The 15,679-nt window shown below is 39.3% G+C and overlaps 1 protein-coding gene across 1 annotated transcript in view; it reads right to left on the bottom strand.

The window, feature by feature from the left end:
• The window catches only part of cntn4 (contactin 4), a 146,651-nt gene that overhangs the window by 51,480 nt on the left and 79,492 nt on the right, over positions 1–15,679 (bottom strand). The window contains exons 5-7 of the mRNA XM_061070085.1: positions 10,454–10,657; positions 7,173–7,275; positions 5,870–6,054 (exon numbers count right to left, since the gene is read on the bottom strand). Coding sequence (XP_060926068.1) covers positions 5,870–6,054; positions 7,173–7,275; positions 10,454–10,657 — 492 coding nt within the window. The remainder of the gene's footprint in view (positions 1–5,869; positions 6,055–7,172; positions 7,276–10,453; positions 10,658–15,679) is intronic.

Raw genomic sequence — 15,679 nt, 5'->3', positions numbered from 1 at the left:
CAGTCTGATTCGGTATTTGACTGTACAGCTTCTAGAATCCAGATGAAAGAGTGGCTACAATATTTATTAAATGATATTATATTTATTTTCCCCTGCTAACTGCAGTTACAGCCATGTGAGCAGGACTTTGGAAGGACAGGAAGGTGCATTGCAGCAAGGTAGGCATATATGCAATTGCCGTGGGACCTAAACTGAGATGGGGCCCCGAAAAAACGCTGATTAAAACCGAATATCACCAAAAGACTTTTCACCAGTGTGTACACGCTATATGTTTTCCTCATGATGCTATGAAGCGTTTTGAACTTCCACGTGTTGTAACGCAAATGTTTGTGCGCTTACTCTTTTTTCATATTTTAGGAATCATGTGTAACAGCATTACTTTTCTTCGTACCCTGCAAGATGAGAGGCAGGGTACGGCAGTGAGGTGAGAGAGATTCTCAGCTTGTGTGTGACATGGAACATGATTCAATGGTCAAGAAAGACAGAGTGGTTTAAAAAAAAAAAGTCTACCCACTTATTTTGGTGTACAACAGTTATGTGTTAGTTCACAGCAACAATAATTATGTTAGAACCACAAGACTGCAATGTCAGCATGGTCTGAGACTCCCTAACAAGGTCCCATGCCAATACATATATTTCTCTTTGTGCCAAAATATTCCAAATGTTTGGTTGAAGACTAGAAGTTCAGAATGTGTGTCTATGATAATTAAAGAATCAAGGAGCGGGTCGGTTTCATTCGTCCTTTGAAAATCTCCAGCTGACTTTCTGTTGTGCATGCAGCCTCACAGGAGGACTGCACACACTGGTCCATCTCCTCTGCTTGTTTTGCAGTTTAAAAAAACAGTTTTTTTATTTACAACATTCTCGAAGATTGAATTGCACTCCGATCAGAGATAATGCAGTGAAGGACAATGCTCTTGATGGAGGGAAATTCAATTTAACACAAACTATCCGGTCTCTCTAAAGAGAAGCAAACAGTAAACAGCATGATTCATTCATACATTAAGTTGCTTTCCTGTGTGAGTCAGTTTGTTTAATACCTGTGAAATGATTTAGTTTTAGTATCAGGGCTGTGAATACCACATTTTTTTTGTTTTTAGCTGTTTTCATAGTTTCCCGGTGCATTCTCTCTAGAACAAAAATGAGGAAAACAACATTCATATACTTTAAGTTGGCGGCTGGTGCCATTAAATCCTCTGCTCGATACAATCTGAGTAAATGATGGTATAATTACATAGGGGCAGAATTGATTCCTGCTGTGTCACGCAAGTAACTCAAGGCTAGTTAATGATGAAGCCAAAGAAGAAGTGGAACATAAAACGGGATGTGTAAAGCTCTCTCTGTGTAATGCTCTGTACGCTCTGAATGATGTGTAGGTCAAGCTACTATCATTCTATATCACACAAGGCCAGTGGCAGGACAAGAGTAATAGCTGACCGCACTTTTCCATTCCACAGAGCTCACCTAATGCCACTCTCAAGGACTGACCTTTGTGAAGGCCTTTCAGGAAAAGTACAAATCCAACTCTAATTGGCTTCTTCTATACAGTATTCTGTTTTGGAGTAAGGGCACGGGAACACAGTGAGAATTTCAGTTTCTGCAAATGTATCCCTACACTAAGACACTGTGCATTGTGACTTCAGCGTGTAGCCGATGTGTGAGCGAGAGTGTGTGCATACGTGGGTGTTCAGAAACAGAAAGGAGACTGATATAAAGAGGAGGAGGTAGAGAATGGAGAGGTGGTTTTGTGTATTTATGTCAGAGAACTGGACAGCGGATCATGTGTGCTGCTGCAGGTCTCTAACATTAGTGTCACACCGCCTTCATGAGACACACGTCTCAGGCATGTGAGCTTCTCCTATAGAGAGACATATTTCCTCCGCCAGGCGCTAACGGTTAACAGCAAAATAGACAGTGAAAATTATCTTTCACAACAGTTCCAAAGTCTATCTGTCGCATATGTAACAAATATAAATATGTATGTGAATATTTGCATCACTTAAATTGTCCTTTTCTTTAAAAAAGCTCGAAAAATATCAGTTATTTATACGACTGGGGAGAGGACACATTTATTCTCTCATGTATGATGTAACATCCACTCTAGTCTGACTCAATGTATAGACTGTAGGTATAACTCTGCCATCGGGCACCTATTGCAGATAGCATCTGCTAATCCTGCAACCGGCGCTCTGAAAATAGCAACAATTAACGAAGATTCGGATCGGGCATTCACACATTCGACATCGGTGATTGTTCTTTTTGGGATCCCCACATGCACATGTTGCACACTATCTTTCAGGGGCACGGTTGCTGCATCCTTTGGTTCGTTGATGAAACTAAATGATGAGCTGACACAGTGGAGACAGCGCTGTGTGCAGAACACATCTAATCAAGCCTGTCTTTTTAATCAATGTTAGCCATTGCAAACATGTCAAATACATTTAAAAAAAAACAACTGTTTCTGTCATTTCTTATCTCACTCTGATGGTTTTCTAAATGTACCTCTTTCTGGTCACGTTCGGGTTTTTAAATTAGTTATGTGATGCTAAAATATGGGGTGAAATGTCATGATTGACAGCCGTCACTGACTGATTGGTCGAGCTCATGTATCGACACAACCTCGCTTCTGCAGCTCCGTCCCCCCATTGTCACTGACAGACTCTGGCTCCACCTGTGCAGGATGGCAGTATTTGTATCAGGGAAATTTTCACTTCATGTCTGGTTATTAAAGATGCCTCGTCCAGCTAAATATATACAGTCTGTGGTTTGGACATGGACTCCACTAGCATGGATGAGAGAAAATTGCTTGAGGGGACTTGAGCATCACGCGTTATTTAGCATTAAATCCATTCGAGCTATCGCAGTCCTCCATCCGAGCCTGGCTGAGCTGCCCCACCCACAGCACCTTTCAACACTGCATTGTTGTTGTGACTGTTTTATTTTTTTCTCCTCGCTGTCAAGGTCCCTCGCTCCATCCCTCACCTGCTGGGAACGTATCGACTCTCAGTCAACGCTTACCAAATTAAAGCAGGCAGCCCATCTCTGCCTGCACCGGGCCAGACGCGCATACAATCAGGCCAGACGTCAAGTGGCTCAAGCAGAGGAAAGATGGGAATTTGCCTTATCAGTGAAATCGCAGGGAGATAATGCAGCGGTAAGTCTGCAGAAACACAAATGTGAATACAACAGGGAAACTAACCTGTCACGGCTCCGCTTTTACTCTCGCTCTGAGTAATATCAACATCAACGAGCCGGCGAGTGGCCGTTTCTTTTCAAAGCTTCTCAGGGATGGAAATTTAACAACTCGTCTTCGGCGAGTGGAAGACACACAGGTTTGTCAGTGGTCAGAGATTGGAGGCTGAGGGAAACTGCCTTGAGTACAGAGATTAATGATAAGTAGGGAGAGAGATGGAGGCTAAATTACCTCTTTTTTTAAATTTATTTTAATTTAAGGGTTAAAACCACAAATGTGATTCTAAGCCCTAAGTACAGTTAATGAATTCCCATTTTCAGGTATTATGTTATTTATATTTATTCATATTATAATTATATTAATTAGAATATCTAAAATCTGAAAAAAAAAGAAAAAACATCTTGGAAATTGGAAATACGGCTCCTTTCTATCCAGATCAATCAAAAAGACACTTTAAACACAGAAGCTCTACTGTAAACACTGATGTAAGACTTACATCAAGGCATATTAACATAGACATACAACAATAAGCAAACTACCACTGTGAACTAACACCTTAATTTCTTCCTGTCGGACGCAAAGCCCAGCTCTCTCTCCACTGACGTCCGCCTGCATGTACAAGAGATACCCTTATCGATTCCCCCATTGGCTTACACTGCTGACGAATGTCTCAAAGGCTTAATTCAAAGGGAGCTCAAAATAAGATTACTGATTATTATCACTTGGCTGCAGACAGCAGGAGAGACACAGAGAGAGAGAAAGTGACTAAACACATTAAAACTGAGAGAGGACCAGCAGCTCAAATGGACAAATCAAGCACTGGTGGATCACAGCTTGCTCCTGGGCTGTTAAAGTCAATTCAGCTAAGAGCTACCAGGGCTATTGTAAAGAATGACAAATTGTTTAATGCCCCAAATGAGTTATTTGTGGAAGCTGACACAGCCCGGCTAGACGGGGGCAAATCCAACAGAAGAACAGGGAGACTGGCAGAGGTGGGAGGAAAATCCATAGATTGTTCAAACACAAGTTAACAGCCGGGCAAACCTTAACAGAAAATAAAATATCCTGCAAAAATGTTAATTAAACGTTGATAATCGGCATAATTTAGCTTTTAATTTATCAATTAGTTCTCACATGATTGATGCATATTTTAGTATATCTGCTATAAGTGTTTTAGACTTGTACTGCCTTAACTGTCAATAACATAAGCATCAATCTTGTTAAATTATTCGCATTAAGCTCCACTGATTCTGTCCCATTCTTATGGTGCTTTCAGGTACTTGGTCTCGGTCTCAGTTTCATACTAACTAATTTGCAGCATAGTCATTTAGATGCATGCAAAAGATAATGCATGTGTAGTCAGATATCAACCGACCAAGGAATTAACAATCAAGTGTCTACTGGAAAAACATGAAAACACAAGTTACTTTTTGTTTTCCAACGTCTTCCTGGAACTGCATCACATTGTGGGAGAACAGTGAACACAAGCTCTACCTTGCAAAATTTTTTTCATGATCTATTCAATTTTAATGCTGCTATGGCCAAATCATGCTTTATATTAAAAAAATAATAATTTATGAACCATATAAGATATTTAATTATTGTTGGAGTTTCTTTTATTATTAATGCAGAAAGCAAATAAATGTAAGGCAAACACAGCACAGACACACAGCCCCATTGTAATATGGGCTAAAAGAAGAGTGGACACGTGTGCATCTTGTCAGTATAAATAAGAGTCAGTCATGGGACAGAAACAGAAATCTCTGAGGATCTTTCTCTTCTTGGATGTGTTAAGGATCAAACCTACTTGCATTAGACTTACACTTAAAGACAAATATTTATTTTAGAATTTCCAATAAATCAAAATTATTTATTGCAAATAAAATTCAATTAAACATCACACCTCTGTATTGGAGAATATTTTGAAATGCTGATGATCTGCGTTATTACAGAACTTAACTTCCCACATAACAAGTTTATCAGTATTTATCTAAAATGTAAAAAATGAAGCTGAAAAATGCAATTTAAAATGTTTAAATTAGACAAATAGTTTATAAAATACTCAAGAGAAAACTTATTGAAATGTGTACAGGGTCATTTTGTAAGAGCACATTCCTTTTTCTGACTGTGGAGGTTTTACTTTGGAGTGAAATGATGACTGCACATCCCAGCCGGTCGTTATCATGACTACCAGTACGTGAAGTCAGTAGGTGAGAATCTAACCACGGCACTATTAACAACAATGCGTCAATCTAGTAACTCGCATCCTGCCCATCCAGATGCTGCCGTGCAGATTATGTCCCTGACATATGTGCCACTGCTCTATGTATAGTACATTTAACAGCTTTGATCTCAAGTCAAGTTGGATGTCAATCATGATGCCATCTGGTGGAACCCAATACATGGCTCACCAACAAGGTCGTATCCAAGGGCTCAGCCTCATCCGCATCACTCCTTTAATCTGGATCAAAATATTAGAGGCATCATGGCTGACAGCCTTTAATCATTTTGATGTGCCGTTAAAACGAGCCTCTCTCCTCGTGTGTGCCACGCGCTGACGGCCACTGACAGCTTTATAGGACCAGTTGTGTCTGTTTTTTCTGCCTCTCAGTCTGAGCAGCTCTGACAGATGTGGTGCACGCTGGTCAAATATTAATGCACGACAGGATCACCTACCGTAGAAAGAGAGCTTTCCTTTCACTGTGTTCATTCCTCTGGAGTTCTCGGCCACGCACTCGTACGTGCCCGCATCCTCCTGCTGGAAGTACGGGATCTCCAGGACACCGCTGGATTTCCTCATGTCCACTTTCCTGGGGAACGGTACGCCGTCCACTCTCCTCCAGTTTATAGAAGGAACTGGGCTGTGAGAGCGGAGAAGTGTACAACTCTGAAGTCACAGCTTTCCATTTTTTAGAATAAACAATATGTCACTAGCAGGAAGATGCAGTCATCTCTATATATTCTAAAAATTAAATTCAAGTTTGTGCAGTAAACAAGACGTTCCACAATCTCAAACACACCCAGGATTTATATTTAAATTGATTATATTTTGTCAGACAAAGAATTGAAATAAAACAAAAGTTAACCAAAAGTTACTTTTCTCTACATAGACCAGACATGTAAATGGTTAAACATGCCAAACCAAAATATTGGTAGATTGTCTTTTAAATAGACTAAAATTGCTTACTTATCCCATTTTTATTATGCAACTGGTGAGCAATAATATAACTTACAACCCCTTTTTTTAATTTATTGTCTCACATCTCCCTAAATGCACAAAATATCATAAAAGCACAATGGGGTCACTGAGATTATTCACTATTACTACATTATGACCGCCTCACCTTCTCTATATTCCTGAAGGTTAATTTCGGTGTATAGACACCAAACAGCATCTTATCCTTGTTCTGAGACTGGTAGAAGTTTTAAGGGGATTGTACGAGTAGAGGAGCACTCAGAGAGCGCACACCTCCACCAAATTTAATGTTGAATCTCAGCTCATATATTAAAATGAAAAAAATATATAAAAAATAGATCTGTTTATCCAAAATCTTGCCCCTCCCCTCCACTGAATTTCATTTAAAATCAGTTACATTGTTTTTGAGTCCTGCTGACTGACAGACAAACAGATATTAAAAGGTAATTAAATGGATTAATTCTCTGATTAGAATCTGTCAGAAAAAAGCCTACCTCAGAGTGAGGAGCAATACACCTGCTCAGTATTCAAACTTTAGGCAGTGTTTCCTCGTCTGGTACTCTAGGCTTCAGAACACTGTGTCACCAAATACGAACACCTGAACTGACTCTCGCACCACAAAATGTGCCCTGTAATTTCTTGGGTGTGCAGCCTGGCTTGAAACACACGAGGATTGTGGCAAAGAAGTGGAACACATGAAAAAAATATCTCGGCATTTTTCTTCAAACATTTTTTCCTCTAAATGCTATTCGGCATGTTGAGCCTGACTCAGAGTGGGCTTACTTTCCCAGAGCGAAGCATTCCAGCTTGACGGTGGATCCTTTGGAGACGTGAACCACCTCTGGAAACTGAACTTCAATCTTTGGCTCATATTCACCCATCACACCTGGGAGAGAAATGCAAATGACAGTCAGTAGTACCGCAAAGAAATGTTTTTTCTTTTTGATTCAACTTAAACAGCACAAACAAAATAACTATTTGTGCAAACTGCTGTTACTCCACAGCGACTGAAAACCTTTTTCAAGTATCCGTCTTTTTTTTACCATAAACTGAAATGTTTTTCAACTTCCAAAGCCGTGCGATCTGAGCATCAGAACCTCGCTCTGCTCTCAGCGCTGCCACACAATGTGCTCCCATTTAAAATAATGAGAGAAAGAAGGCTATAGTCTCCAGTGGACATGCAACACACTGATGTTGTAGAAAAGAAAAAAAAAACAACTTTGAGAACTGATAGACGGTTTGAGCTTTTACATCCAGATGAGTTTCATCTTGTTGTAGTGCTAACAGCTGTGAACCAGAAAATGGGCCAATAAAATCCCCCTGGGTTCTGCCACTGTGTCTACAAAGCATCCCATTCACTGTCGATGAGGCAGCTCTGGTGGATTATAATATTGCTGCTGTGCATGCTGAAATCCTCTGGATAAGGCCACGATGAGGATCCGGGCTCCCTGGTATTCTCCCCTTGGGAAAAACTTAAAGCGTAAAGTGTGGAGTGTCTTGCATCACTTGAAAAACACACGTGTGTGTGTGTGTGTGTGTGTGTTTTTCTCCTTAAATGACACCAAGGTGAGTCAAATCAGTGAATTTCTAATCGGAGCTACTTTCACTTCTCCTGCCAGTTCTCTGCCTGGGTGCACAATATGGTATTCTAAGCCACTCTCTTCCAGCGGTGTAACAATAGGTCCCCGTCCCCCCCCCCGTTGCTGTAATTCAGGCTGTGTTGCACAAATAGCTCTAGAGACGGAGGAAACGGGCCAATTTCATCTGGTTGATTTGGTGAGACGTGTGTTATCAGGCCGGCTCCCTGAGTGACTGTGAAGGCTAATTCAGATCCTTATCCACACTGTCTCATATTGGAATGTGACCACAACACTATCACCCATGTTAAAGCAGACAGGTGGAAGTGGACGGGTAATTGTCTCATACCATAACCTTTTGTAGGGGACACCTGTTTAACGTGCCCGTATGCCCCCCGCCCCTCCCCCATCAACACCCCCGTGTCTATGACCGTGAGCTAGGGCTGATGTTTGGTGGCTGCAATAAACCTGAAATATGGGAGTGAAAACAGAAAGGAAGGAAGTGATCTGGAATAAAAATATATATTCATTTGCTTTATAAAGCAAGTAAAATCAATCCTCTCTCTTTGAGAATTTATCTATTTTATACTCATATTATTTCAATTACTTTTAACACGGAAAGCAGAGTATAGGTGGTATTCGTAGAACCTTTAGTTAAGAAATTACTGTCCTAACGTCACATACTTAGGTTAAATTTTGACGTACTCTAGCACCATGATTTACAATATTTAGTTTGGCTTCCTGTGATAACATTTTGTATCATCATGTAGACATGAATCATTCTATCTACTACCAATACTAAAAGTATTAATGCTAATGCTAATACCAGTATGGTTACCGGCAATATTATAATCTACAAGCAGTAAAGCGATTACTAAGCAGAATAATGATCTTCTAGGAAGATGTTTCTTATTTTTTCTTATAAATGTAAACAGTCCCTTATAAAATTCTTACAAAGACTATACTATTTGTTATTAGTAAATGTTTATTTATCATATATAGTTATATTTAATCATGTTAATCATATTGGCTTATACATTGTAACCAGTTTTAACCATGTTTTTTAAATATTTTAAGTATGAAAATAGTGTCCATCTTGGCAATCCAAAATCATTATGGAGAGATCAGATTTAATGTCCTCATGAGTTAAATCAATTTTATAATCAGTTTGCCTGCCTATAAGAGACTTGAACAAAATGTATAAATAATTAATAATTGTCATGTGAGGACTGGTGTTAATTGAGTCAGGATGTTTCACAGCAGAGGCTATTATTGATATAATATATAAACATTTGTTTATAACCACATATAGATCTTTCAAAATGGGTTAAAATATAAAGCAGAAAATGTATAAATATAAAGCTAAATTGTTTCACAGCCTAGCAAAGCTATTTGATAAGAAAAGGATAGAAAGAGAGAGAAAGGATTATGTGTCTTGTTATATGATATTGGCCATAATTATTGTTAAAAACCCACATAAATGTCACAAAGGACATTTCTAGAGAAAATGATATTCAGCTTCATATTTCCTCCCCTGCATTACATTAGAAATGGTAAGGAACACGCTTCTGGGAAGGAAGTTTACAATTGGATTACTTGATGACATTGACCTTTCCTCCGGAGTGGCTTGATAAGGCCAGCCTAAAGCATCAGATCCACATGTTAAAGGACATGCTGAAATTAGCAAACAATGGGATAATTAACCTTTGCATTTCATTTGTATTCTTTAAAGCCACATGTCCTACTTTCAGGTACCAGTGAAACAAGTCCGGCTGCACGACAAGGTCTGATACTTATTTTTCAGCCCTGCTGCAATAAATCATCCCAGCAGATCCTGTCACAGAAGAAGTGGCATTGTGCAAACAACATATACTGTAACATTTGGAAAAGGGAAACCATCTGGAAAAGTCTGCATTTGATTAAATCAATTCAGTACAATTAAGAGGCAACATTAGCATCCAAAGAAACACCCCATTGACAGCAGACTCATTTATAATGATTACCAGTGTAATATGCAGCAAAGTTACCTGAAGAAACTTCTTCACTAACTTAAGCTGGACATACATTGTGTGATTTTAGAAAATGTTGTTGTTATATTCCACCTTGAAGTCAGCTCCTTCAAACCAGCTCAGAACTGGTTTGTTCGTCAAAGTAGAAGACGAGTTTGTTAACACTGCTAGCGACAAACACCCTAACACATTAAGGAATAAGATGCTGAGGTTGTGGAATCGGTTTGTGACACAACACTTCAACTGTGCGAGAGCCTGATAATTGCCAACCAAGTGAGATATCCATCCGACGACAGTTAGGAGCATCTGATCGCTCCTCACCGCACGACAAACGGCACATGACAAAGCTGAAAATCAGTCTGACTCCAACACAAGTCCTGCAACTGAATCGTACAGTGTATGCCCAGCCTAACCAGCAGTCCTATATACTGGGGTTGATAATATTTACATCAGAGTAATTAGTGTTGTAAGGACTCACCATCACTGCGGAGCACCAGAGGAGTGGGTGGACCCTGGACTCTGGTCTTTGTGACGGAGTTGGTCACCACACAGGTGTAGTTTCCGACATCTGAGGGCTCCACCTTGGCGATGTACAGATTCCCCGTCTCCTGTGAGATGAAGCGACGCGTGTCCTGCTTCACAAATGTTGGGTATTCGTTGAAGATCCAGGAAAATATCAGATCTATGGATGAAGAAGAGAAAAACATTTCTGAATTAAACTCCAAACTGTGTTTTTCTTTTTCTTGCTTTTGTGGATGGATCAGTCAACAGGGTGGAGAGAAGTGAGATATGTGGGTCACATTTGGTGAAGGCCGCGACAAAGCTTTATCACATGAGGCTGAGAATTGAGGATCTGTGAGAGGTTACAAACGTATGTGTTGACAATTCCAGAATCAGCACCAAAGGAGGTTTCTGACCACAACCCAAAAACTGCAGAATAAAGTACCAATGAACCTATAAACAACTAGAGGGACATTTAAAGAGCCCATACATCCACCAATGAAAACGTCCTAACTCACAATGTTAAAGAAACAGATCTCGTCATGTTGAAGAGAGTGAAAAGAAAATCATTGCTCTGTCCTTAAATCTGGATCCAAACCAAAATACAACCGCTTCTTCCTTCTTGGTGTCAGCAGTTTTTGTTTAGGCTAATCATGGTTAAAAGAAATTGAGAACACAACCTCCTTGGTAAAGGTAGCAAGTAATGGAACGATAGTTAACGATACTGTTATTATTATTTTTCCGCAGATATTAGTCGACATGCTACCCTGACAAAAAAAGTTAAGACTTGAATAACCAGCAAATGAATAGAGAACACATCTATGTGACAAATCATCAGCATGACTTCTTTAACTAACAGCTAAGATTAAAAACTACCTCAACTTAGCACTAAGCTAATGCTAATCACATTTTTGTTGCAGCAAATATATTCCAGGAATCCATTCTGTTACATACATTTTCCTTTTTGATAATTTTTCAAAAGGTCGAATGCTCTGTCTTCATCCATAATTTACATGTAATAAAAAAGTAATCATGTGCCCTTAATAACCTACTTTTCATGATGCATCCACGAAATAACACAGCAATAATAAGTTATTGCTTATGTGCCATTTAGCACATTGCTGATTTGCACTAAATCAGGAATGATTTAATATATGCAGTAATTATGCTGCCTCGCAGATACTGCACATAGAAATATCCAGAAGCTCGTTTCCACTTATATCACATTACCTCCTATCTAATCCCTTTTTTTATGAAAGATTCACCAAGTCCTGGTAAGTATGACTTACTGATCTGCTCCAAATTAAATCTTTGGATCTTAGTTATTATGTTAATTGCTAAACATTTAATATCCATTACATGTTATGAGGGTGCTTGATGACCTGGTGTTCTTGAGCAGATGGTGCATGATGTAAAAAAAGGATGAAACACATTCGTCATTCATTATCCCTGTGTGATCCACTATGTGACATTCTGCACGGCTCATAATCCAAAACCGGTCCGCTTTTTTTTTCTGTTTCGAACATTCACAAATCTGAGGGTTGTGTCGACATGCTGTTATGAAACCAAACAAAGGTGTGACTTTTCTCTAACAGGAAGTGGGCCATCGAGCTGCCAAGTACCTGTCACACTGCTGAAATCAATGAACATTGTGGGAGTTTAAATGTCACTTTCCCCAGTGTCACCTCATTGTGCTGGAGTATTTCACAATGAGCAAAACACACAGACTTTAGGACCAAGTTACACGGGATCTTTATTTCTTTTCTTTCCTTCCTTTCTTCCGTTCTTCAACAAATGTGTAAAATTCAATCTTAGCTTGTGTCAATTTTCAAGAACTTTTTACAATTTTCTTTAGGAGCCAACCAAGACATACGATTTAGTTCACTGACCTACAGGATCATTAGTCTTCTAGTTTGACACCATGATATACTTTTAAAACAGAGAAGTAAAAATCTATGACTCGAGAAGTATTGATGACTTGATAAAGTCATAACAATTATGTGGTTACTATGTAATAATAATTAATGACTAACTGTTAAAGTAATCATAACTTCATTAACCTGGCCAATAATCCAATTTACAAGGGAAACAGTGTATAAATTGAAATAAATGTTCAGCCGAAAATTTTGAGCAATGAGGGTCTTTAACAACACAATGTAATTAATGAAAATTAAATTCATAACCACCTACTTTAAATCACTTTATCAGCAATACCAGTCATAACACTGAAATTGGAATTGCAGCAAGAGAATTGCAGAGCATATAAAACACTGGATGTTTTAATATTTATAATATTTATAATAGTTTTAATAGCTCCATTTATCTTCCAGTAGCCGTGTTGAATGAATTGGATAAAGTGTTTCAGTAATCGTTGTCAGGCTCGTTCATATGAGGTTGACTAATACTGTGAAAGGTCTTTACAATGACAATGCTGACTCTTCCCATCTGAAACGGTGTGACGTAGACTGCTGCTCTGGAGTTTTGCTGCCACTCAAACTGACAGGCGCGGTTTATTTTCCTTCAGAGCCAAATCAAACCCAACTACTTGTTAGCAGACTAGCAATTAAACCAAACCGTCCTCCAGTCCTCTCCCCCTCGCTGCTGGGCCATTTATCACAGCGTGGTCCCGTCCTCCCGCTGGCTGAAAGGAGCAGGTACTGTACCGATCAGCAGCATTTGGGGCTTTGGGCTCAGGGCTTGGCTATGCTGTATGTGTGGGGCTAAACACAGAGTAATGGCACAGTGGGGGTCCGCGGGGACTGGGGACACTTCAAGGCAGGATAAGGCATGTTGTTTGTTTGTTTCCTCTCCAGTGCTCTTGGACTATGGCTGCACCTGCTCTCGTTCTATGTTTAAAGCCCATATGCCTGCACTGCACAACATGAGCTGAAGAATACCACAGAGAGCAAAAAAAAACATAATGGGATGTCTCACACAGCTGGCCAAATGGTTTTTGCAAAAATCATCCAGGGCATTGATTTTATGGGTTACACAATTCTCTCATGTATAAAACCAGGACATCTCTTTGACAAATTGAAGAAGAAATCCAGCTGCCCAGGGAAGCAGCATAATACTCACTGCCCTGATATCAGGACAGCAGCCTTACTTTGTATGAGCACAACAGCAGACTCTGAACATGAGCTCCAAATAACAAATGAAGTGGCAAAGGTAAAAATACGCAATAATTCCGGTATTACAGTCTTTGCAAAAGTTTTTAATTTCATGGTCTATTTAGAAAAATAGGTATATTAAAAGGTGTTCCATTGGAGAGAGGGCTGCAGGAGTCCCTGAAGAGCTCTTTGTGGTTTCCGTCTAGGTTAAAGATCACTTTGCAGAAGTCACAATGAATAAAGCTGCTTCACACACAGAAGGAGACGCAGGGGCAGCTTCAAAGGACGAGCCTCGCTGAATATTCAAAGGCTGAACAAGACGTGCAAGTCAAACATGACCGTACCCTCGCTCTGCTAACACCAGGCATGGACTGAATGGATTTAATGTAAAGATGGAGAGCGGAGATAGAGGAGGAGGGCTGTAATCCCACAGCCGGCCTCTCATTCTTCATGACAACCTGGAGAGGAAACATCTTTATCAACCTAGGACACCCGTGGACGGACACACATGCAATTATGAGTTTATACTGTACTGCTCCACACAGGCAGAAGGCAGTTAAATGATCACAAACAAAAATGAATTACTGAGATACATAATATAAATGATTAAAAATAAAGCTCCTTATGACATGAATATTTAAACCAGTCCCATTGTTGTACAATATTCTTTTATCTGAGAGTAGGCTCCTTCGTTTTAGAAGAGAACCCTTTTAAAGGCTTTTCTGTCCTTTCACCAGTGAATACACTGAGAATTTTTTATTTATAGTAACATAACTTTATTTATATATCATGTAAAGACAAGCTGAGAGAACCAGTGGAAAGCAGTGATTTGAGGCCTTCACATAGCATCTCAGCTTCACGCCATTTTTTGGACTTTCAATATTTTACATTTTCAAACAGATTTAAAAAGGCAATAGATAAGAAAATATACGCTAAGATAAAAAAAAACTACAGTGATCCCACACCAGGGAAATTCACAGCAAAAAGTCAGAGTGAGGTGGACCAGAGAAAAAAAAAGGCAACAGAATAGAAAGAGAAAATTAAATAAAAATGCAGATTATGTAAAATGAAATATTGAAATTAGAAATATCCATCTATGTTACATTTTGAGTGATGTTGTAGTCAGCAGTGGGAATGAAGCATCTACAGAAGTGTACTTTTTGCACAGTGGGTGCCGCAGTCTGCTGTTGAAAGAGGTTATCCATAATGGAGTTCAGCTTAGTTAACAACATGTAAATATAAACTGATACATTTAGATCTGTTTTTGTGTGGATAAATAGTGACAATATGTTTTATTCCAACTTTGAACTGTAATGATTACCGTAGTGATTACCCATTAAAAATTTGCAAAGTACAGGAACTTGCATCACTTTTTTTTAATTTGTAGTTTAGAAATAGAATCACACACTAATGAAATAATTGGTCCATAAAATGTCTGAAAATATCAAAAGCTGAAGGTCAGCGTTAAGAGGTAAAGATACAGGTGTAAAGTATATAAGTATCCAGCACACTCTATAGTCAGTCAACATTAAGACTCAATAGTGCTAAAAACCTCCAGTGTATGTGTTTGCTGCTACGTAAATCGAATCAATACACACCACAAGAGCTGCGAAGGTGAGTGCTTGTACTTTTATTTAAGGAATTCAACAACAGTTTGGTATTCCTCAGGGGCTTGTGTAAGGAAGGGGGTGGGGGGAACAGAATGGTCAAAACAGATGTAGGAAAGGCCAAAATATCTTGTCAGACGAGTGCAAGATCCTGTTCTTTCCATAATGCTCCCCATCTTTGGAACACAGGCGTCCTGTTTAAAATAGCTACAGATAACATTCTACAAGTGATTACACAAGCTGAGTTGTGCTCCCTATGATGTGTAAACTGACCATAATAGACCTTCAATGTCACTACGCACACAACCTGTTTCATATGCTCGGTAAAATAAATCAACCTGATGGCTTCAGGACTTCAATTAGAGGATGTATGCAAGGTGAACGCTGCCACGCTGACTCTGTTAACACGGCATCATCCAGGTCGACAATGGAAAGATGAGCACTGCCTAGTCAGCTTGCAGCTGATTAGAGGTGCTGTTGATAAAC

This window comes from Limanda limanda, chromosome 4 (assembly GCF_963576545.1).
Source record: "Limanda limanda chromosome 4, fLimLim1.1, whole genome shotgun sequence".
Lineage (NCBI taxonomy): Eukaryota > Metazoa > Chordata > Actinopteri > Pleuronectiformes > Pleuronectidae > Limanda > Limanda limanda.
This window is presented reverse-complemented; position numbering and strand designations above follow the sequence as displayed.